At 47.9% G+C, this 24,571-nt stretch overlaps 1 protein-coding gene and 1 long non-coding RNA gene across 4 annotated transcripts in view; one reads left to right on the forward strand and one right to left on the reverse strand.

The window, feature by feature from the left end:
- The window catches only part of ZNF341 (zinc finger protein 341), a 59,376-nt gene that overhangs the window by 31,153 nt on the left and 3,652 nt on the right, over positions 1-24,571 (forward strand). For all 3 annotated transcript variants that reach the window (XM_031004760.3, XM_031004761.3, XM_019017108.4), the window contains 4 exons: positions 3,442-3,632; positions 6,669-6,877; positions 17,202-17,298; positions 19,642-19,774. In XM_031004760.3, the coding sequence (XP_030860620.1) occupies positions 3,442-3,632; positions 6,669-6,877; positions 17,202-17,298; positions 19,642-19,774 (630 nt within the window). The remainder of the gene's footprint in view (positions 1-3,441; positions 3,633-6,668; positions 6,878-17,201; positions 17,299-19,641; positions 19,775-24,571) is intronic.
- Positions 23,316-24,571, reverse strand: part of LOC115931704 (uncharacterized) — a 28,640-nt gene continuing 27,384 nt past the window's right edge. The window contains exon 4 of the long non-coding RNA XR_008674623.2: positions 23,316-23,721. This is a non-coding gene — a long non-coding RNA (uncharacterized lncRNA). The remainder of the gene's footprint in view (positions 23,722-24,571) is intronic.

Below are 24,571 nucleotides of genomic sequence, written 5' to 3' on the forward strand. Positions count from 1 at the left end.
CCGAGTAGCTGGGAATACAGGTGCCCTTTACCACACCTGGCTAATTTTCGTATTTTTAGTAGAGACAAGGCTTCACCATGTTGGCCAGGCTGGTCTCAAACTCCTGACCTCAAGTGATCCACCCACCTTGGCCTCCCAAAGTGCTGAGATTACGGACGTGAGCCACGATGCCTGGTTAACACGTAGTTTTTCAACCCTTGCCTTCCCTCACCATCCCTGCTCAGAATCTGTTTTCTATATGTTGCTCCCGGCAGTCACTGTAGTTGATCAGAAGTTGAAAGCTATTTGACCTCCATGGTTAGTTGGTCTCCAAAGCTCTTTATACATGTGGGATTCTCATCATTTGTCCCTGAGCTAATGCTCCTATCCCTGATATTGATTTAGTTTCTTTCTTGCATGAGGACTGAGAACTTACTAGGTTTAGAGCAGCGCTGCCCAACAGAAATATAGTATGAACAACATATGTAATTTAAAATGTTCAGCCGGGCATGGTGGCTCACGCCTGTAATCCCAGCACTTTGGTAGGCTGAGGTGAGAGGATCTTTTGCGCTCAGGAGTTCAAGATCAGCCTGGGCAATATGGTAAAACCCATCTCTCTTTTTTTTTTTTTTTTTTTTTCCTGAGACGGAGTCTCACTCTGTTGCCCAGGCTGGAGTGCAGTGGTGCGATCTCAGCTCACTGCAAACTCCGCCTCCTGGGTTCACGCCATTTTCCTGCCTCAGCCTCCCGAGTAGCTGGGACTACAGGCGCCCGCCACCATGCCCGGCTAATTTTTTTTGTATTTTTAGTAGAGAACGGGGTTTCACTGTGTTAGCCAGGATGGTCTCCATCTCCTGACCTCGTGATCCACCCACCTCGGCCTCCCAAAGTGCTGGGATTACAGGCGTGAGCCACCGCGCCTGGCCCCCATCTCTATTTAAGCAAAAAGTTCTGTCTTTAATGGCAAAAATAATCTTAAATAAATAAATGAAATAAAATTTTCTAGTAGCTACATTAAAAGCAATTTTTAAAAAGATAAAATTAATTTTAATTATATATCTTATTTAACCGTATATGTGTATGTGTGTATATATATGTGTATATATATAATGAATGTGTGTGTATATATATATGTATATATATGTGTGTGTGTGTGAATATATATATATATATATATATATTTTTTTTTTTTTTTTGAGATGGAGTCTTGCTCTGTCGCCCAGGCTGGAGTGCAGTGGTGCGATCTTGGCTCAATGCAACCTCCACCTCCTGGTATTTAACCCGATATATTAACGTTATTATTTTAACATATAATATAAAGATTGAATATACTTTATACTCTTTTTTTACTAAATTTTTGAAATCCAGCAGGTATATACACTTATAGCACATCTGGATATGGACTGGACACATTTCTTTCTGTTTTTTGTTTTGTTTTGTTTTGTTTTTTAGTTAGGGTCTCATTCTGTCACCCCAGACTGGAGTGCAGTGGTGCAATCATAACTCATTGTAGCCTCGAACTCCCGGACTCAAGCGATCCGCCCTCCTCAGCCTCCCAAGTAGCTGGGATGGGGGTGCACCACTGCGCCTGGCTAATTGTTAAAAATTGTTTTTGTAGAGACAGGGTCTTGCTTTGTTGCCCAGGCTGGTCTCAAACTCCAAGCTCAAGTGATCCTCTCACCTCAGCCTCCCAAATTACTGGAATTATAGGTGTGAGCCATCATGCCTGGCGCCACATTTCAAGTTCTCAGTAGCCACGTGTGGCTCAGGACCACTTTATTGGATAGTGTAAGGCCAGAGTCTAAGCCATTCCCATGTAGACCCAAGGGTGAGCAATGCCAGTCACGTGCTAGGTAATGAAGGGAGTGTTTTGCTGGGAAAGCAATGTGTGACCACTTTTATCTGACCCTCCTTCAGGCTTCCTGTTGGAACTAGCCCTACTGTGTGCCTTCTGAGTTCTTGTGAACTCCTTTTTTTTTTCTTTAAAAAAATTTTTCTTTTGAGACAAGATCTTGCTCTGTCACCCAGGCTGGAGTGCAATGGCATGATGGTGGCTCCCTGCAGCCTCAACCTCCCGGGCTCAAGTGATCCTCCCACCTCAGCTTCCTGGGTAGGTGGGACCACCGACACATGCAACCATGCCCAGCTAATTTTGTTTATTTTTTGTAGAGATGGCGTCTCATTATGTTGCCAAGGCTGGCCTTGAACTCCTGGGTTCAAGGGATCCTCCTTCCTCGGCCTCCTAAAGTGCTGGGATTATAGGAATGAGCCATCACACGGCCCTAAAGAATAAATAATTTCTTCCATTTTTTTTGAAACTCCTTTAGTGCCTAGCACCAAAGGTTTAACCATTTAGCAAACATTTATAGAGGCCTACTATGTGGCAGGCCACTGGGCCTGCAGGGATGAGGCCAGAGGCCAGAGGCCCCTGATGTCAAGGAAAGTGAGGAACAGTGTAGTGAGGGAAGGATGATGAAACAGATGATTACAATTTTTTTTGTTTGTTTGTTTGAAATGGAGTCTCACTCTTGTCGCCCAGGCTGGAGTGCAATGGCGCAATATTGGCTCACTGCAACCTCCACCTTTCGGGTTCAAGCAATTCTCCTGCCTCAGCCTCCCAAGTAGCTGGGATTACAGGTGTGCATCATCACGCCCAGATAATTTTTTTGTATTTTTAGTAGAGACGGGGTTTCACCATGTTGGCCAGGCTGGTCTCGAACTCCTGAACTCAGGTGATCCGCCCGCCTTGGCCTCCCAAAGTGCTGGGATTACAGGTGTGAGCCACCGCACCCGGTGATTATTACAATTATTATTATTATTTTTTGAGACAGAATCTCACTCTGTCACCAAGGCTGGAGTGCAGGGGCACAATCTCTGCTCACTGCAGCCTCTGCCTCCCAGGTTCCAGTGATTCTCCTGCCTCAGCCTCCTGTGTAGCTGGGATTACAGGCACCCTCCACCACGCCTGGCTAATTTTTGTATTGTTAGAAGAGATGGGCTTTCACCATGTTGGGAAGGCTGATCTCGAACTTCTGACCTCAAGTGATCCATCCGCCTTGACCTCCCAAGGTTCTGGGATTACAGGTGTGAGCCATCGCACCCGGCCAGATGATTACAATTAGAAGAGGGGACTGGGGAGGCATTAGGAGTACAACTAGGATGGTGTTTAGAATTTTTAACAACCATGGAGAGGTCTACAGTGTCTGAGGGGAAGGCCAGAGAGGGGAGGCTCGAGGCAGCAGCTGTTTCTCACTCAGAAAGGAAGCATTTCTGTATTTGAGCCTGGGAATGGCCGTACCAGTGCACAGCAGCTGAGTGTGAGTGCAGCACCTTAAGCACAGAGTCCGACCCAAAGCGAGTAGCAGGTGCCGGGTGAACACAGACGAGCACAGAGTAGGGGTTCTGTGCGTCCTTCCTGAATGGGCCGGCTCCTTGTCCTGACTTCCCTGGCTTTCTCCATAGGGTTGGGCCAGCCCCTGCCGGGTGCGCCACAGCCCCAGGCCTTGTCCACAGCTGGTGAGGAAGAGGGGGACAAACCGGAGCCCAAGCAGGTGGTCCTCATCGACAGCTCCTACCTGTGCCAATTCTGCCCCAGCAAATTCAGCACCTACTTCCAGCTCAAGTCTCACATGACCCAGCATAAGAATGAGCAGGTAGGTGGATGGTGGCAGCAGGGGCCCACACCACACCAGTCGAGACCTTTCACTGGTGCTAGGGTCTTGAATGCTGCCTAGAAAGGGGTAGGAACCAGTGAGTCAGACCTTCCACGGCTCTATTCCACCCGGGTTAGATTCCGAGCAGGGGATTGATGAAGTAAGGTTACCCTTGGGGCAAATCACAGAAAACTTTGACTCACCTCCAGACCTGAGACAGCTGACTCCACCCAGCGTAAGGACTCTGTGTCTTTCCAGCTCTGGTCTCTGTCATCTCAGGGTGTGGCCTTGACCTCTCCTGATGGCTCACCTTGTACTCCTGTCCTGGGATGGTGATCACTTCTTTTTTTTTTTTTTTTTGAGACGGTTTTACTCTTCCGCCCAGGCTGGAGTGCAGTGGTGCGATCTCAGCTCACTGCAACCTCCACCTCCATGTTGGCCAGGCTGGTCTCGAACTCCTGACCTCAAGTGATCCACCCGCTTGGTCTCCCAAAGTGCTAGGATTATAGGCATGAGCCACTGCGTCTGGCTGGTGGTCACTCTTTCTAGGCACCAATCCAGAACCACTGTTATCCGTGAGCCAAAAGGGGTTATCTCTTCTGTATCTTTTATAGGAGCAAGAAAGCTTTTCCTAGAAGCACTTTGTAGATCTCTTTTTGGTGAAACCCAGTACATGTGCTCTATCATTTGAGAATGCATTATTATGCTACAAATGATAGAAAACTGGCTTCATAGGGTTTTATTTCTCTCACATCAAAGAAATTCAAAGAAGAAATCCCTAAGTAGGCAGCGTTGGGCTTATATAGAGCAGGTCAGGTATGTCACCATAGACTCAGGCTTCTAGCTGTCTGATCTGCCATTCTTAGCTTATGGGCTTCATCCTCAAGGTTGCAGGATGGCTGCTATGTCTCCATCCATCAAATGTGTATTCCAGTCAAGATAAACAGAAAGCAGAGGGAATTTCTCCTGGGAAGCTTTTGCCTTTGTGTTCTGGAAGTGATGCAGTCCTCAAAGACTACTGACTGTATATCGTTGGCTAGAAAGGAGTCACATGGTTGACACTAGATGCAAGGGAACCAGGATCAAGTGGTTTTTTTTCCCCCCCGAGGCAGTCTCACTCTGTCGCCCAGGCTGGAGTGCAATGGCACGATCTTGGCTTACTGCAACCTCCACCTCCCACGTTCAAGGGATTTTCCTGCCTCAGCCTCCCGAGTAGCTGGGATTACAGGTGCCCCCCACCACACCCAGCTAATTTTTGTATTTTTAGTAGAGACGGGGTTTCACCATGTTGGCCAGGCTGGTCCCGAATTCCTTACCTCAAGTGATCCACCCACCTTGGCCTCCCAGAGTGTTGGGATTACAGGTGTGAGCCACCGCGCCCAGCCCGTGTTTTTGTTTTTTTTTTTAGACAGGGTCTCACTCTGTCACCCAGGCTGGAGTGCAGTGGCTTCATCTCAGCTCACTGTAACCGCCGCCTCCTGGGTTCAAGGGATTCTCCTGCCTCAGCCTCTTGAGTAGCTGGGATTACATGCATGCACCACTACACCTGGCTAATTTTTGTGCTTTTAGTAGAGATGAGGTTTCACCATGTTGGCCAGGCTGGTCTCGAACTCCTGGGCTCAATTGATCTGCCTGCCTTGGCCTCCCAGCATGTTAGGATTACAGGCGTGAGCCACCGCGCCCGGCCTGGATCAAGTGTTTTAACTAGGTATGTTGCTATTCTGAGCAAATCAGGGTTCACTTTGTTAGGTAGAAGGAGTGCATGATATTGTGTAGGCAACCAGGACTTACGTACTATTTATCAAAGTATGATTTTCGAGATGTTAAAAACATGCTTCTCATACAAATGAGGCCTGAAAGTGAGTCAGAATTTTACTTAACTCATTAGTGAGGAAACCCAAAGGAAGACAAAGCCTGTTCAACAGAGGCCATGGATAGCTATGCCTAATAACTGTCAATGAAAAAAAGAGATACTGAAGTCAGATTGTCAAATTACATACAAATCTGGTTAATGTCCTGCAAGACAACAAAACCTGTGACCTTTGGGGTTATCTTCTCTACCTGACAAAAATCAATTACGTTGGATTAGTTTTTTACAAATTAACAAATTAACATTTAACTGTAGAGTCCTAGTCAATGGAAAGTAGTCAGAAGTAGCCACATCCTGTAGAGAGTGCGATGACTGTGGGCCGGTTATAGGCAGGCTCCTTAGACAGCAGTTCTCAAAGTCCCAGGCCAGCAGCACCAGCATCCCCTGTTAGTGATGCACATATTCAGACCCACTAAGTCAGATTTCTCAGGGCCGGGGAGGGGGTGGAGGGGTGGTGGTGGGAGGGGGGCAGTGGGAGGGATGGCGGGGGCACAGCCCTCAGCAACCTGTAATTCTGAGGCCTGCTCCAGTTTGAGAGCCGGTATTCCAGTATGACATTGAAAGGGTATACACTATCATCTTTTCACTGTATTTCCAGGTCTTGAATAATTTTTCTAAATATACCTATGCCACACAGAGCCTGAGGGAAGGGTAATAGGGCCATCATGACTGGCTGAGAGGAGGGAACTCTCTAATCAAGTTAAAACAAGGGGCTGGGCACAGTGGCTCATGCCTGTAATCCCATCACTTTGGGAGCCCAAGGCGGGTGGATCACTTGAGGTCAGGAGTTCGAGACCAGCCTGGCCAATGTGGTGAAACCCCATCTCTACTAAAAATACAAAAATTAGCCGGGCATGGTGGTGCGCATCTGTAATCCCAGCTACTGGGGAGGCTGAGGCAGGAGACTCGCTTGAACCTGTGAAGTGGAGGTTGCAGTGAGCCGAGATTGTACCACTGCACTCCAGCCTGGGCGATAGAGTGCGACTCGGTCTCAAAAATGAATGAATGAATGAATAAAAACCCTGGGATCCAGTAGCAGCAGCAGGGCAGAGGGAGCAGTGGTCAGATCATCTACCATCAGTGTCCAAGGCCAATGCCACAGGCCAGGGGCTGCAGTGGAGGAAGCTCTCCTGCCTCCTGTCACCTGCCCAGCGTCTTCCCTCAAGGTGTACAAGTGTGTGGTCAAAAGCTGTGCCCAGACGTTCCCAAAGCTCGACACATTTCTGGAGCACATCAAGAGCCACCAGGAGGAGCTGAGCTACCGCTGCCACCTCTGCGGCAAGGACTTCCCCTCGCTGTACGACCTGGGCGTGCACCAGTACTCCCATAGCCTCCTGCCACAGCACAGCCCCAGGAAGGACAATGCCGTCTACAAGTAAGTGGCTCCTGCTTCCCTCTCCCTAGGTGGACGGGTGGGTGGGCAGGGAGCCCAGGGCCTGTGGCCTTGGTGGTTTTGACTGCTTAGGACCAGTGAGATATTTGAAAGGAGAAACCGAGGCTCCTGGCTGGGGTCCAGCCTGGCAGAGTGGGTTCTGGGCTTTGGCACTGGTGGAAGAAATGATGCTGGCTCTCCTTATATCATTCTTATGTCTTGGCAGACATTTTTCCCAAAAAAAAATCCTTAAAAAGAGGAACCTGTATTTCCTTGTTCATAGTGGGAAAAGGTTTGAGCATTTTATTCCAAACTAAACAATTATGACAGTATTATTTTGTCTCATAATCTACAAAATTTAGCTTACAGTCAAAGCGGTACACCGGTTCTTAACAATTAAAAAAGAATGGGCAGGGTGTGGCGGCCTACATCTGTAACCCCAGTACTTTGGGAGGCCAAGGCAGAAGGAGGCCAGGAGTTTGAGACCAGCCTGGCAACATAATGAGACCCCATCTCTGCAAAATAAAATACATTTTAAAATGAACAGTTGGCCGGGCGCGGTGGCTCACGCCTGTAATCCCAGCACTCTGGGAGGCTAAGGCGGGCAGATCATGAGGTCAGGAGATGGAGACCATCCTGGCTAACACGGTGAAACCCCGTCTCTACTAAAAATACAAAAAAAATTAGCCGGGCGTGGTGGTGGGCGCCTGTAGTCCCAGCTACTCGGGAGGCTGAGGCAGGAGAATGGCGTGAACTCGGGAGGAGGAGCTTGCAGTGAGCTGAGATCGTGTCACTGCACTCCAGCCTGGGTGACAAAGCAACACTCCGTCTCAAAAAAAAATAAAATACAATAAAATGAACGGTAACATGTTTAAAAGCAAAGATCATAAAAATAATATTCATTTGTTTTATAATCTATAAGATCTAGGTTAAAGTTGAAGCTATATGCTGATTCCTATTTTTATTTTATTTTTTTCTTTGAGATGGGGTTTTGCTCTGTTGCCCAGGTTGGAGTCCAGTGGCACCATCACAGCTCACTGCAGCCTCCCCGGGCTCAGGTGATCCTCCCACCTCAGCCACCTGAGTAGCTGGGACTAACAGGCATGTGCCCCACGGCCAGCTAATTTTTGTATTTTTTGTAGAGACGGGGTTTCGCCATGTTGCTCAGGCTCGTCTTGAATTCCTGGACTCAAGTGATCCTCCCACCTTAGCCTCCCAAAATGCTAGGATTACAGGCGTGAGCCACTGTGCCCAGCCTATATGAAGATTCTTAGAATGAACAAGGGATGGATCAGGTATGGATTTTATTGGGGTAATTTATTCTGATAATCATTTATATCACTTCAGTCTTCCATTGTGGTCATGAAGAGGGTCCCTTTGGCAGAAATGATGAAAGGTTTCCTCAGTTTTGCAACATGCTTTTTATCCTTAGATCTTCATGTTAAAGCAGAGCGCAGTGGCTCACGCCTGTAATCCTCGCATTTGGGGAGGCTGAGGTGGGAGGATGGCTTGAGCCCAGGAGTTTGAAACCAGTCTGGGCAACATAGCAAGGCCTTGTCTCAACAAAAATAGGAAAATTAGCCAGGTGTGTTGGCACGCACCTGTAGTCCCAGCTACTCAGGAGGCTGAGATGGGAGGATTGCTTGAGCCCAGGAGGTTAAGGCTGCTGTGAGCCATCATCGCGCCACTGCACTCAGCCTGGGCGACAGAGACGCTTGTCTTAAAAAAAAAAAAAAAAAAAAAAAAAAAAGATCTTCACGTCATTCTCTTTGGAGCTATTGACCTCTGATCATCCTTGTTGAGTTTCTCTGCCTCAGTTGTTTTCTGGTCTGTTTGCCGGGTCTTCCTTTGTTGATGGTGTTATTTGCAGTTGTGCAACATCACTTTGATGATGTCATGAAATCCCCCATCTGCAGTCGTTTTGCTGTGCATTTGCCTGCATCATCTGGGAGCACCTGCCTCACAAAGCCCATGGGGGTAGATAGTAGCAAAAGGCCAGGAGTGGTGTTTGTGTGGGGCCTCCTTCCAGTTCATTAGCAAATATTTTCCCATTACAGTGGTTTTTGCTTCTCTGTACAAACTTGTACCTGCAGAGATTTGGTGTTTCTGTTAATGAGGCCCCTGTAACTCCTGGGTGAAGCTTCTGGGGTTCAGAGATAAGTAAATACCTTGAGCTTAAAATGCATGGGCTGCTCAGGGTGACTGGTGTGTAAACAAATGCACCCTATCACTTGATAAAATGCTATCATATATGTTTATAAGGTATAGAGATACCACAGGGGAGGCAGGCTAGAGAAGCTGTCCCAAGAGTAGTGACATCTGAACTGAATTTTGAAGGATGAATAGGAGTTTGCCAGGTAGACAATGGATGGAGTGTGTTCCTAGCAGGAGGAACCGCAAGTTTAAAATACAACAGCAAGTGATGTATTAATAGAATGACTGTTATGTAGAGTGGAAGTGGGAGGGAGATGTTTAGATGGGGCCTATGGGAAAAAGTGGGGCCAAGGCATGAAGGGCCACGTAGAAATCACAAGAGCTCTGAGAAGTTGGCAGAGGAGCTAGAACTCAAGAAATGGGGTGTAGGGTAACTTGCCCCCAAGACTGGGAAATGGGGCAAGAGAGGCAGGGAAGCTGGGCAAAGCTTTGGCCAGCCAAGGGGCAGAGATTTCTGGCAGTGATGACTTATTCCCGTTTGCACTTGATAAATTTTCTTTGGCTCTTGCCCTTCTGATTTGTGGATTATCTGTGAGTTCCTGTGGCTGTGTGACTCTGGAGTGAGATGCCAAGTAAAGGGAAGGAAGCACCTGCTCTGTGCCAAGCTTTGCCTTTAGTGACATGAATCCCTGCAGTCCTGGGAGGTAGGTGATATTATCCCCATTTTGAAGATGAAGACACTGAGGTTCAAAGAGAAGTGACCTGCCCACCAGAGTAACAACATCAGCAGAGTTTAGATTCGAACCCTAGTGTGAGATCTTGGAAGCCTCATAGCCCTGGTCTTGGAGTTTGCAGGTTGAAGGTTGAGCCCGATGCTGATGACCCTGTGCAGTCCCCTTGCAGGGTCATAGTGCCAGTGGCCCTTTGTAGACATTGGAGCTGTTGTCCTGTCCCAAAAGTAAGGCCCAATGAGCCAGGCCCCCATTTGGATGGCCTGAAGGTGGAATGGTGTCAGGGGTAGTGATAAGGGTTCTGGAGCCATTGGCCTGTGCTTAAATCCTGTCTTGACTGCAAATCCAGTGGATGACCTTGGGCAAGGTATTCAGCCACTCTGAGCCTCAGTTTTCTCCTCTGTGAAATGGGGATCACAGTAGTGCCTGCCCTACTGGATTATTTATAAGGATCAAGTAAGACAAGGCTGAGGCTCTTAGACATGGTACCTGGAACATAGTAGGTACTCAATAAATGTTATTGCTACAATTATTATTATTTGTGTTATTTAAGTAGAAGTTTGGCTGCATGCAGTAGAAACCTCAAATAACAGTGACTTATACACCGTGAGAGTTGATTCTGTCTCATAGTGACATTTGACTGGCTGTGGTGGCTTCATCATATCTTTAGAGGTCCAAGCCCTGTCATTCTGGTTTCTGTTCCCTGTCAGCCACTTTGCCTTGGCCTGCCTATGTGTACTTTCCCCAAACCTCTCAAATGACTTTTAGTCATGCCACTATATCTTTACTGTATGTTTAATATTTCCTTTTAAAAAATAAGATTTGGCTGGGTGCAGTGGCTCACTCTTGTAATCCCAGCACTTTGGGAGTCCGAGGAGGGCAGATCACTTGAGGTCAGGAGTTTGAGACCAGCCTGGCCAACACAGTGAAACCCTGTCTCTATTAAAAAAAAAAAAAAAAAAAAAATTAGCTGGGTGTGGTGGCACACTCCTATAGTCCCAGCCACTCCTGAGCCTGAGGCAGGAGAATCGCTCGAACTCGGGAGGTGGAGGTTGCAGTGAGCCAAGATTGTGCCACTGCACTCCATCCAGCCTGGGTGACAGAGAGAGAGACTCCGTCTCAAAAAAGAAAAAAGAGAAAAATAAGATTTATTGATTTTTTTCCCCCTAATTGCAAAAGTCAATGTTTAATGCAGAGAAAACTATTTTGTAAAAACCCACACAAAAACAAAAAACCAAAACTGTCACCCAGAGATCGCCACTGCACTATTAACCTCTTGGTGGATATCCTTTGGTATATATGTGTAATAAATATGTTTACAGATATGGATACAGATATAAATATCACAGACTATATTTGAGTCAGGTGATGCCAAATACAGTCACTGAATTTGGTGAAAATTCATCACGCTGTCTTCCTGTAGCGCAATGTCCAACAAACAGACTGATTTAATGGGATCACCGCACATGTGTTTTTATCACTTAAAACTTTTTCACTTAAAACAGTAATATAGCTGGGCATGGTGGCTTATGCCTGTAATCCTAGCACTGTGGGAGGCCGAGGCAGGCAGATCACTTGAGGCCAGGAGTTCAAAACCAGCCTGAGCAACATGGTGAAACCATGCCTGTACAAAAAATACAAAAATTAGCCAGGCATGGTGGCATGTGCCTGTAGTCCCAGTTACTTGGGAGGCTGAGCAGGATTGCTTGAGTCCAGGAGTTCAAGGCTGCAGTGAGCTGTGATCATGCCACTGCACTCATGAGACCCTGTCTCCGGGAAAAACAAAAACATCAGTAATATGGACATCTTTGCATTTCAGCAACAATAGACCTGCCTCATTCTTTAAACAGCTACTTAGTATTCCATTGTGCATGTTGTACTGTGATTTACTTCTGTCATCTCCCATTGTTGGTTAGTGAGGTTACTTTCAGTTTGTCATCAGTATAACAATTATACAGGGAACAACTTCGGAAGTACATCTTTGCTCTTTTCTAAGTTCCTAGAAGTGATTTTGCAGGTCAGAGTTCAAAGGGTTTTTTTTTTTTTTTTTTTTTTTGAGATGGAGTCTCGCTCTGTCGCCCAGGCTGGAGTGCAATGGCAGGATCTCAGCTCACTACAACCTTCGCCTCCCAGGTTCAAGTGATTCTCCTGCCTCAGCCTTTCTAGTAGCTGCGACTACAAGGCACCTGCCACCATGCCCCGCTAATTTTTTGTATTTTTAGTAGAGACGGGGTTTCACCATGTTAGCCAGGATGGTCTCGATCCCTGACCTCGTGATCCACCCACCTCGGCCTCCCAAAGTGCTAGGATTACAGGTGTGAGCCACCGTGCCCGGCCTTTTTTTTTTTTTTTTTAAAGATTAATTATCTACTTCAAAAACTATATGTATACAGTGCAATATTGTAAAACTATCACAGGACATAGAGTGAATAGGAATTCTCCATCCACTGTGACCCACTTCCCCATATCACGGGCAATCATGTTCAAAAAGTGTTCTTTGTAAACCTCTTATTTTGTCATAATTTTATTATTGATTGATTGATTTTTGAGACAGGATCTTGCTCAGTCACCCAGGCTGGAGCACAGTGGCGTGATCACAGCTCACTGCAGCCTTCGCCTCCGGGGCTCAAGGAATCCTCCAGCTCAGCCTCCCGAGTAGCTGGGACCACAGGTGTGTGCCACCAGGCCTGGCTAATTTTTTATTTTTTATAAAGATGGAATTTCACCATGTTGACCAGACTGGTCTGGAACTCCTGGGCTCAAGCGGTCCACCTGCCTTGTTCTCCCAAAGGTCTGGGATTATAGGCGTGAGCCACACACCTGGCCAATTTTTATTTTTTTAGAGACAGAGTCTCACTGTGTTGTCCAGTCTAGAGTGCATCAGCTATTCACAGGTGTGGTCGCCTTGCCTCAGCCTCCCCAGTAGCTAGGACTACAGACAGGCACCATCACTCCTGGGTAAATTTGTTTGTTTGTTTGTTTGTAGAGACAGGGTCTTACTGTGTTGCCCAGGCTGGTCTTGAACTCCTGGCCTCAAGTGATCCTCCTGCCTGGCCTTCCCAAAGTGCTGGGATTACAGGCGTAAGCCATCACACCTGGCCTGTATTTCCTAAAAACAAGGATAACCTCTTCCATAAGTGCAATATACTATAGTTACCAAAATCAGGAAGTTGGGCTCTGTGCGGTGGCTCATGCCTGTAATCCCAGCACTTTGGGAGGCTGAGGTAGACAGATTGCTTGAGCCCAGAAGTTTGGGGCCAACCTGGACTACGTGGCAAAACCCCGTCTTTACCAACAAAAAAAAAAAAAAAAAAAAAAGAGCTGGGTATGGTAGCATATGCCTGTGGTCTCAGCTGCTCAGGAGGCTGAGGCAGAAGAATTGCTTTAGCCCGGGAGGTACAGGTTGCAGTGAGCTGAGATCGCACCACTGCACTCCCGCCTGAAGGACAGAGTGAGACCCTATCTCAAAAAAAAAAAAAAAGAAAAAGAAAAAACAATCAGGCCAGGTGCGGTGGCTCACGCCTGTAATCCCAACACTTTGGGAGGCTGAGGTGGGCGGATCACCTGAAGTCAGGAGTTCGAGACCAGCCTGGCCAACATGGCGAAATGCCGTATCTACTAAAAATATAAAAATTAGCTGGGTGTGGTGGCGGGCACCTGTATTCCCAGTTACTTGGGAGGCTGAGGCAGGAGAATCCCTTGAACCTGGGAGACGGAAGTTGCAGTGAGCCGAGATCGGGCCACTGCACTCCAGCCTGGGTGACAGAGCGAGACTCTTGTCTCAAAAAAAAAAAAAAAAAAGAAAAGAAAAAAAGAAATCAGGAAGTTAATATCAGTACAATTCTATTATCTAATTACAGGCCTTACTCAGAATTTTCCAATTGTTCCAATAACATGCTTTAGAGAAAAAGAAAAAAAAGGTTTTTTTGAACCAGAATCACATGTTGAATTCAGTTGTCATGTCTCTCTCATCTCTCGTGTCCTATAAGCTGGAGCAGTTCCTCCTTCTGTCTTTGTCTTCAAGACCTTGATATTTCTGAAGAGTATAGACAGGTTATTCTGTAGAATGTCCTCAGTTTGGGTTTGCCTGATTTTACCCTATGATTAAATTCAGGTCATGCACTTTTGTCAGGAATGTCACAACAAATACTGTGTCCTCCTCCGTGTGTCGTATCAGGAGGCATGTGATGTTGATTTGCTCTATTACTGGTGATGTTACCTTGGATGACTTAATTCAGGTGCTGTTTCTGGCGGGAGATTTTAATTTTCCTGGCTATTGGTAAACAATCTCTGACACAAATCTATGTCTCCCCCAAACCCAGCCCCTGAAGCATGTGAGATTCTGTCCTTTCCCATCTCACCAGCTAGTTAAGTCTCTGCCCTCCTGGTACCTCTGCTCCCACCCCACCTTCCCTTTCTTGCTGCCTGGAGGCATTTAGTATGTGGTTTCTTTCTTTTTCTTTTCTTTTTTTATTTTTTTTTGAGACAGAGTCTCTCTCTGTCACCCAGGCTGAAGTGCAGTGGCATGATCTTGGCTCACGGCAACCTCTGCCCTCCTGGGTTCAAGTGATTCCTGTACCTCAGCCTCCCGAGTAGCTGGGATTACAGGTGTGAGCCACCACACCTGGCTAATTTTTGTATTTTTAGTAGAGACGGCATTTCTCCATGTTGGCCAGGTTGGTCTCGAACTCCTGACCTTAAGTGATCCGCCCACCTTGGCCTCCCAAAGTGCTGGGATTACAGGCGTGAGCCACCGCGCCTGGCTAGTGTGTGGTTTCAGAGTGCGCCTGGCTAGTGTGTAGTTTCAGAGTGCAGTCTATGGGGCTCCCCTGGGCCCTTTGCAGGTACAGCCTGCCTGGGGTTTCCCACAGGCAGTACTCTACACAGCCTGCCTTTTGGTTTTTGCTTTGAATTGTTCACCTACCTGTGACATTCCTCACTGATAACTCATTGTAAATAAGTCAATATGCTGGCAAATGTTTTCTTTTTTCTTTTCTTTTTTTGTCTGATAATACCCTTTCTTCCTTAGCTGGCACATGTTTTCATGATGGGGAGATGGTGGTGTCTTTTCTCCCTTCAGAGTGGTTGGTGGCCTGAGACTGCTGTTGTGAGGACATGTTTATGAGCTGTTTGGCACAGTTGTGTTTTTTGACTCCGTATTAGGCCATTCTTGCACTGCTATAAAGAAATACCTGAGACTGGGTAATTTATAAGAAAAGAGGCTTATTTGACTCACGGTTCAGCAGGCTGTACAGGAAGCATAGTGTCTGAGCTAGCAGATCTGCCTCTGGGGAGGCCTCAGGAGGCTTTTACTCATGGCAGGAGGAGAAGGAGGAGTAGACATGTCACATGGCCAGAGCAGGAGCCAGATAGAGAGAGAGGGAGGCGCCATACACTTTTAAACAGCTAGATCTCATGAGAACTCACTCACTATCCTGAGGACTGCATCAAGGGGGTGGTCCTAAACCATTCATGAGAAATCCACCCCCATGATCCAATCACCTCCCACCAGAACTCACCTCCAGCACTGGGGATTATAGTTCAACATGAGATTTAGGTGGGGACACAGATACAAACTATGTCAGACTCTGTGACAATCTCCCTTTTTTTTTTTTTTTTTTTGAGATGGAGTCTCACTGTGTCGCCCAGGCTGGAGTGCAGTAGCGTGATCTCAGCTCACTGCATCCTGCATCTCCCAGGTTCAAGCGATTCTCCTGCCTCAGCCTCCTGAGTAGCTGGGGTTACAGGCAGGTGCCACCACACCTGGCTAATGTTTGTATTTTTAGTAGAGACAGGGTTTCACCGTATTGGCCAGGCTGGTCTTGAACTCCTGACCTCAGGTGATCTGCCCACCTCAGCCTCCCAAAGTGCTGGGATTACAGGCGTGAGGCACTGCATCCAGCCATGTGACAATCGTAAGAATGAGTGACAGGCAGGTCTGTTTGGGACTCACACCCCATATTTTGAATGAGGAGGCCCAGCGGGTCAGAAATGGGAAGGCGCTGGGCTTGGATCCCCATCTGTCTGACTCTTTAATGTAACAAGTTCTCACTGGTGCTGGGAGCAGCTTGTGAATGGGCAAGATGTGGTATCTGGAACAGGGACCACTTGCTAGTAGAGGAGACAGATAATAACCAAGTAAGCAAATAATAAATAATTCCAGGTAAGAAGTGGTAAGAAGAAAATAAAACTGAGTGATGTAATAGGGAGTGACTGGGAGTGCATCGTGGGGGGCAACTTGAGACAGGGTGGCCAGGAGGGCCTCTTTGGGGAGGTGACATTTGAGCTGAGATATGAAGGATGAGAAGGCACTGCCTGGGGAAGACTTGGGGAAGAGTGTTCCGGGGAACGGGAACAGCCAGTGCCAAGGCCCTGAGGTGGGAATGAGCCTGGTGTGTTCAAGGTAGGTCAAGGAGGCCAGGGTGGCCAGAGCAGAGTGAGTGAGGTGGAGAGAGGAGAAGGATGAGATCTGAGAGGTGGGAGTGGGTCAGACCACAGGGCCTTGTAGGCCAAGGTGGGAGGTGGGTTAAGCAATGGTGTGGCATGGTCTGACTTACTTTTTTTTTTGTTTCTTTTTTGAGACAGAGTCTCACTCTGCCGCCCAGGCTGGAGTGCAGTGGTGCAATCTCGGCTCACTGCAACCTCTGCCTCCTGGGTTTAAGTGATTCTCCTGACTCAGTCTCCTGAGTAGCTGGGATTACAGGTCCACGCTACCACGCCTGGCTAATTTTTGTATTTTTAGTAGAGAGACGGGGTTTCATCATGTTGGCCAGGCTGGTCTCAAACTCCTGACCTCAGGTGATCCGCCTGCCTCGGCCTCCCAAAGTACTGGGATTACAGGTATGAGTCACCACACCAGGCCTTTTTTTTTTCTTCTTATTTAAATAGAGACAGGTTCTCTTTCTGTTACCCAGGCTGGAGTGTAGTGGCATAATCGTGGCTCACTGTAACTTCAAAACCCCTGGGCTTAAGCGAACCTCCTGCCTTAGCCTCTTGAGTAGCTGGGAAGCCACCACATCTAGCTAATTTTAAATTTTTCATAGGGATAGGGGTCTTGTCATGTTGCCCAGGCTGATCTTGAACTCCTGGTCTCAAACAATCCTCTCACCTTGGCCTCCTAAAATATTGGGATTGCAGGTGTGAGCCAGCCACTGTGCTCAGCCTGTTTCATTTTTAAAGGTGCCCCTGGCCACCCTGTGGAGAATGTACTACAGGAGGCAAGGCAGGGGCAGGGTGGCCAGCGAGGAGGCTACTGCACAAGTCCAAGCAAGAGACGATGGCACTCAGATGAGGACAGGCAGTGGCAATTGAGAAAAGTGGATGGATTTGGAATGAATTAACTGTAGGATGTTGCCTCCTAATGTTGGCCCTGGGGTGGCCGGGGCGCTGCTTCCTATGCCTGCTGTGTTTCCTCCCTCATCTCTCCTGCTCCTTCCACTTAGGTGTGTCAAATGTGTCAACAAATACTCCACCCCCGAGGCCCTGGAGCACCACCTGCAGACCGCCACGCACAACTTCCCCTGCCCACACTGCCAGAAGGTGGGTGCCACTGTCCTCTTTTCTGGGGCCTAGGCTATAATAAGGGGAAGGAGGTGGGGTGGGGTGCACACCTCACCCTTTCCTTCTCCTCTCTCACCATAGGACACGCAGGCAGGGCTCAGGGGCTGCTCCACAGATGACACAGTGTCTCTGCCTGGCCATCTCATCCATCACATTCCAGATGTGGCCATGTTGGGGCTGCTGCTGGAGCCAGGCTGGGTGGGCTGTCCTGGTCCCAGGCCTAGTGTCTGAGCAGAAGCCTCCCAGCTTCCTGATGTAAGATTATCCTTATTACAATTGGCTCTTCTTTTTAATTCTTTTTTTTTTTTGAGACAGGGTCTTACTCTGTCACCAGGCTAGTGTGCAGTGGTTTGATCATGGCTCACCGCAGCCTCAACCTCCTGGGCTCAGCCCCCTGAGTAGCTGGGCCTATAGGCATGTGCCACCATGCCGAGCTAATTTTTGTATTTTTTGTAGAGATGAAGTTTCACCATGTTGCCCAGGCTGGTCTCAAACTCCTGGGCTTAAGGGACCTGTCCACCTTGACCTCCCAAAGTGCTGGGATTACACGCATGAGCCACTGCACCCAGCCTAAATTTTTTGTAGAGATAGGGCTCACTATGTTACCCAGGCTGGTCTCAAACCCTTGGCCTCAAGTGATCCTCCCACCTCAGACTCCCAGAGTGTTGGGATTACAGGTATGAGCCATCATGCCCAGCCTGGATTCTTCTTTTCAGTGACTCTGAAAGCCTCACTAAAGCCTGTTCCTAATAACATCAAACATCCAGGAAGTGTTCCAATTTCTAGTTGTCTCAAAGCTTCATCATTTTGTAAAGTTCATTTGAATCAGGTCCATACATTGCAATTGATTGACATAACAAAAGCCTCTATTAATCTACAGGTCCCCCCACCACCCCCGACCACTGCTCCCTTTTTTCTTTCCTCTGAATTTATTTGTTGAAGAAACTGGGCCATTTGGTTCAGCAGTGTTCCCCGCAGTCTGGATTTTGCTGATTACGTCTCCCTGGTGTGTTTAACTTGCTTCTTCACTCTACTCATTTTCTTACAACCATACGTGGCAGATTTTCCAGGACAGCCCTGGTTTCACTTTGGCCTCATTCTGGATGTTTCTAATTATCTAACCTAATTTTAAGCTTTAGAAGTTGTGGTCCGAGTAAAAGATACCATGAATTGAGCAAGAACCACATGCCAGATGCTGTTCTGAGCATTTCACCGGAACTGACTAGAAGATAGGTATACTATTACCATCCCCCTTTACAGGTGGGGAAACCAAGGCAGAAAGGTCACCTAGCTAGGAAATGATGGGGCTAATAAGCAGTGGGGCAGCTGGGTCTGTGCCCCTGACCAGCGCTCTACCAAAATGAATGAATGTGTGAATACATGCCCTTCCTTTGCCTGGACTGGAAAGAGATTTTCACTTCTGTGTTTTCTGGCTTTAAAAAAATTACCTTTCGTACAAAAATTAGCTGGGTGTGGTGGTGGGCACCTGTAATCCCAGCACTTCGGGAGGCTGAGGCGGGTGGATCACCTGAGGTCAGGAGTTAGAGACCAGCCTAACCAACATGGAGAAACCCAATATCTACTAAAAATAAAAATTAGCCGGGAGTGGTGGCAGGCACCTGTAATCCCAGCTACTCGGGAGGCTGAGGCAGGAGAATCGCTTGAACCTGGGAGGCAGAGGTTGCAGTGAGCCAAGATCGCACCATTGCACTCCAGTCTGGGTGACATGAGCGAAACTGCATCTCAAATAAAATAAAATAAAATAAATAAAAGTAAAAAATTACCTTTCCATTGATTTCTTTAGTAATTTGCTCATTTTCCATTAATTCTTTTACTTGTCAGTCATTTGACCCAGGCTCTGTGCTGGGGAATGAAAGCCCCTCTCTGCCCACTTGGAGCTCCTGTGTAAGCAAAGGGCTGTCATTCAGTGGGTTAAATGCTGACTTAAAAGTGTGGGTGGACATTCAAAGGCAGAATTGGCTTTGCCGAGCATAGCACCAGGGAGCTAGGGAAGGCTTGACAGGAGCAGTGACGCCCGAGTTGGGTCTTGAAGGATGTGTAAGAGTTTGTCAGTAAAGAGAGAAAGGCCCTCTGGGTGGGAAGAACATCCGGGCAAAAGCTCAGGGCAGACATGTTTTGTCCGGGCTTGTGGGGAGCCATGAAGTTCTAAGGGCTGAGTCTGACATTCTGGGTCCTGGCCCCTGATAGCCAGAAAGGAAGGTGTCTCTATAGGGGCTGGAAACGAGGAACCTTTGAGTTCAGAAGATGGCCAGGGGAGGGGGGCCCGGTGAGTCAGACCTGAAGGCCCCTCTTCTCTCCCAGGTGTTTCCTTGTGAACGCTACCTGCGGCGTCATCTGCCCACCCACGGCAGCGGGGGCAGGTTCAAGTGCCAAGTGTGCAAGAAGTTCTTCCGGCGGGAGCATTACCTCAAACTGCATGCTCACATCCACTCAGGTAGGTACCCTGCCCCTGAGAACTCCAGCCCAGCCCCTCCCCTCCTCCTCCCCCTCCCGCTCTCCTCATCCCTTTCTCTCTCTTCCCATCCCCATCTGGCTCTTCTCCCTGTCTCCCTCAGCCCCTTTTCCCTCCGCTTCCCCATCTCCCTCCCCATCTCACTCAGCCCCTCCCCTCATCTCTCTCAGCCCCCGTCTCCCTCCTCCTCCCCATCTCCCTCCTCCTCCCCATCTCCCTCCTCCTCCCCATCTCCCTCCTCCTCCCCATCTCCCTCCCCATCTCCTTCCTCCTCCCCATCTCCCTCCAGCACCCTTCTCCCTCCTCTTCCCCATTTCCTTTCCCCTCTCCCTCTCCCTACTCCTCTCCCTCCCCCCTCCCTCCGCCTCCTCACCTCCCTCCCTCTCACCATCTCCTTCCCCCTCCTCCATCTCCCTCCTTCTCTCCATCTCTCTCCCCCCATCTCCCTCACCCTCCCCATCTCCCTCCTCTTCCCCATCTCCCTGCAGCCCCCTTCTCCCTCCTCCTTCCCATCTCCCTCCAGCCTCCCTTCCCCTCCCTCTCCCCATCTCCTTCTAGCCCCCTCCAGCCTCCCTCCCCTGTCCTCTCCCCTCTCCCTCCAGCCCCCTCCCCCTCCTCTCTGTCGCTCTCTGTCTCCCTCCAGCCCTCCTGCCTCTCCCCTTGCTCCTCCTTCCTCTCTCCTTCCTGGCCCCTGATCCACCTGCCTTAATTCATGAACAAGGGATTCCCACCACCGCTAAAGCAGAGAAGAGCCCCTGGAGGTTGTGTGGAAGGGACTTTTTATTCTTTTTTTTTTTCTTTGAGACAAAGTCTCGCTCTTGTTGCCCAGGCTGGAGTGCGGTGGTAGATCTTGGCTCACTGCAACCTCTGCCTCCTGGGTTCAAGTGATTCTCCTGCCTCAGCCTCCTGAGTAGCTGGGATTATAGGCTCCCACCACCGTGTCCAGCTAGTTTTTTGTATTTTTAGTAGAGACAGGGTTTTGCCATTTTGGCCAGACTGGTTTCGAACTCCTGACCTCAGGTGATCCTCCTGCCTCGGCCTCCCAAAGTGCTGGGATGACAGGCGTGAGGCACTGCACCCAGCCTGTGTGAGGGACTCTTGACTCTGCCCCCTGTGGTGGGGACACTGCTCTCACTGTAAGTTCCCACTCAAACCTAAACAAAACGCCATCTCTTTGGTTCCCCAGTTGAAACACACTGACATTTTCTTTTCTATTAATCTTTAGATTTTTTTATTAGTTAATTTTTTTAATTGTTTTTTAATTGAAAAGGATCTAAAGATTGAGAAAACCTGAGGGAAAATCCTTGACGGGACAAAAGCATATATAAAAAAATAAACTCCCTCTCACTTCAGATGGACAATCCAATGTTTTTCCTTTTTTTTCCTTTCCTACGACCTATGGTAAAAAATACATTTCATATTGCAACCCAGGAAGCACACATAGGATGTATTGCAACAAAAGTTTTACAAAACAGTGTTTTCTATTTTGTCCTTTTCAATTTTAGTTTTTTTATTTTTTATTTTTATTTTGAGACAGGGTCTCACTCTATCACCCAGGCTGGAGTGCAATGGTGTGATCTCACTACAACCTCCGCCTCCCAGGTTCAAGCCATTCTCGTGCCTCAGCCTCCCGAGTAGCTGGGATTACAGGCGCCTACCACATGCTTGGCTAATTTCTGTATTTTCAGTAGAGACGGGGTTTCACCATGTTGGCCAAGATGGTCTCAAACTCCTGACCTCAGGTTATCCACCCACCTTGGCCTCTCAAAGTGCTGGGATTACAGATGTGAGCCACCACACCCAGCCTATTTTTAATTCTTAAAATAACCACCAACAGGGTGTGACTTGTGGTTTGCAGTTTGCAAAATACTCCTAATTCTCTTCCCCAAAGGTAACTGTTAGCGGTCTAGTCTGCATTCTTCTAGTTTTATTTTACACATATATAAAACGCTTGCTTACGTTTGCAAAAATGAGCACATACTATAACTTATGTGCCTTTTTTTCTTATCACATACCTTGGCTATGTTCCCCAAGGAATGTGTGCTTACAGTTCCCCTGGAGGCTAAATTCTGTGGGTCCCCCTCCCCCGGCCCCCCCCAAAAAGATGTTACCAACAGCACCTTCTTTTTCACATCTGGGTAGTCCTCCTCAATGAATTTTTCATCTTGTATTTAGCCAGTTCTCTATGTATGAACCTTTTTTTTTTTTTTTTTTTGAGACTGAGTGGCACGATCTTGGTTCACTGCAACCTCCGCCGCCTGAGTTCAAGCAATTCTCCTGCCTTAGCCTTCCAAGTAGCTGGGATTACAGGTGTGCACCATCACGCCCAGCTAATTTTTGTATTTTTAGTAGATATGTGGTTTCACCATGTTGGCCAGGCTGGTCTCGAACTCCTGACCTCAAGTGATCCCCCCGCCCCAGCCTCCCAAAGTGCTGGGATTACAGGCATGAGCCATCGCGCCCAGCCTATGTATGAACCATTAAATTACATTTCAGCTATTAGTTTGTACACACAATGCTGTGTGGGTCCCTTGGCAAGCTTTTGGAAGTGTATCTGTAGTGTATATTCTTAGGAGTGGAAATGCTAGGTTAAAATGCATGTGTAATAATGAGTTTCAGTTTGGGATGATGAAAAAATTCTAGAGACAGATGATGGTGATGGTTGCATGATGGTGCAAATGTACTTAGTGCCACTGAACTATACACTTAAAAGAAGCTTAAGATGGTCAATTTTCTGTTATGTATATTTCTCCACAATAAAGAAGGGAAAAGAAGTAATGCATTGTAAGTTTGATATTACCAAATTGCTCTTTATGGCTTTTAAAAATTATTATTCAAAAGTAATACATGCTGCCAGGTGCGGTGGCTCATGCCTGTAATCTCAGCACTTTGGAAGGTGGAGCACCTAGGTCAAGAGTTTGAGACCAGCCTGGCCAACGTGATGAAACCCCGTCTCTACTAAAAATACAAAAATTAGCCGGGTGTGGTGGTACGCACCTGTGATCCCAGCTACTCAGGAGGCTGAGGCAGGAGAATTGCCTGAACCCAGGAGATGGAGGTTGCAGTGAGCCAAGATCAAACCACTGCACTCCAGCCTGGGCGACAGAGCAAGACTCTGTCTCAAAAAAAAAAAAAAAAAAATACAAAAAACGAAACAAAACAAAACAAAACAAAAACAAATAATACATGGTTATTATAAAAATGGAAACAATATAGGAGTACATAAAGTAAAATGTTAAATTTCCCCTTCAAGTTGTAGTTGCCACTGACACTTTGGTCTGTCCTTTCCCTACACCTCCCCATCTTTCTCCCTGCATCTTCAGTTTATTTAGAGACACATGGCTAGGGCTTTTTTGGGGTGTGCGGGTTGTATTTTTTCTTTCTTTTTTTTTGTTGGAGCTTACATATCCAGTAGGGATTATATTTTTTTCTAAGAAAGATGAGATTGTGTTAAGGTGTTCTACTGCTTTCTTTCCCCACTAGCAGTATGTTCAGGAGATCTTTCCAGATCAGGAAACACAGATTGACCTTTTTAATCTTTTTAATGACCACAGAGCATTCTATTGTAGGGACCAGCATTTCCGTATCAACTGGGTTGATGTTTTTTCAGAAGTACTTTATTCATTCCAGAGAGAGAACAGAGAGGAAATAATGGCAGGAAGTCACAGCAGCCCAGAAACAGCCCCTTCCAAAGGGCAGGCTGTGACCCCCACGGCAACTTTGCAGGCACCTCCCTTGATTTCCTGTGGGTTCCTCAGGTAGCCCATCAGGCCAGAGCTGCCCCAGGACAGGTTTAACAGCAGGAAGATCTGGGTAGCTCAGATGGGCTCTGGATCACGCTGCTGGGCTGGAATCTTAGCTCCCGCAACCATAGGGGTAGCCCCTGAGCCAGTCCCTTCACCTCTCTGAACTTCAGTCTTCTTTCTTATCTGTGAAACAGGGATGATGGGAGTCAGTGCCTCCTGGTTTGTTGGAAGGATTCAGTTAGATAAGATGTGATTCCTCGTCCCCCAGGGTGGACCGCATTGCCAGAAATGACATGAGGCCACCTTGCTACTCAGGCCATGCCTCATCCTTGACTCCTCTCCTCCTCTCACAGTCACAGCCAATCCAGTGGCAAGGGCTGCCGACTGTGCCTTCCCAACATGGCTGTCCTGGGCCACTTCCTGGTTATCCTCACCTCCACCCTCATTCGAGCTGGTTAAAAGCTTACATCAGAGTCCATCCCTCTGCTGTTCAGACCTTCTGGTGGCTTCTCTTCTGGCTCAGAGTAAAAGCCAAAGTCCTGGCCGGGCGCGGTGGCTCATGCCTGTAATCCCAGCACTTTGGGAGGCCAAGGCGGGTGGATCACTTGAGGTCAGGAGTTCGAGACCAGCCTGGCCAACATGGTGAAACCCCCCCCCCCCCATCTCTACTAAAAATACAAAAATTAGCTGGGCGTGGTGGCACACACCTGTAATCCCATCTACTCAGGAGGCTGAGGTAGGAGGATTGCTTGAACCCAGAAGGCAGAGGTTGCAGTGACTCACCTGAAATCTCGCCACTGCACTCCAGCCTGGGTGACAGAGCAAGGCTCTGTCTCAAAAAAAATAAATAAATAAAAGCCAAGTCCTTAGCTCTGCCTCCCAGGTCCTCCCATGCAGACCTGGCTGGCTCGCTGCCCTCACCTTCTGCCTTGTTCTCTGGCCACACCAGCCTCCCTGTTGTTCATCAGCACCGCCAAACGCACTCCTGCCTCAGGGCCTTTGTACCTGCTTTCCCTGCTGCCCAGACCATCTC

The sequence above is a fragment of the Gorilla gorilla genome, chromosome 21 (genome assembly GCF_029281585.2).
Source record: "Gorilla gorilla gorilla isolate KB3781 chromosome 21, NHGRI_mGorGor1-v2.1_pri, whole genome shotgun sequence".
Classification (NCBI taxonomy): Eukaryota; Metazoa; Chordata; class Mammalia; order Primates; family Hominidae; genus Gorilla; species Gorilla gorilla.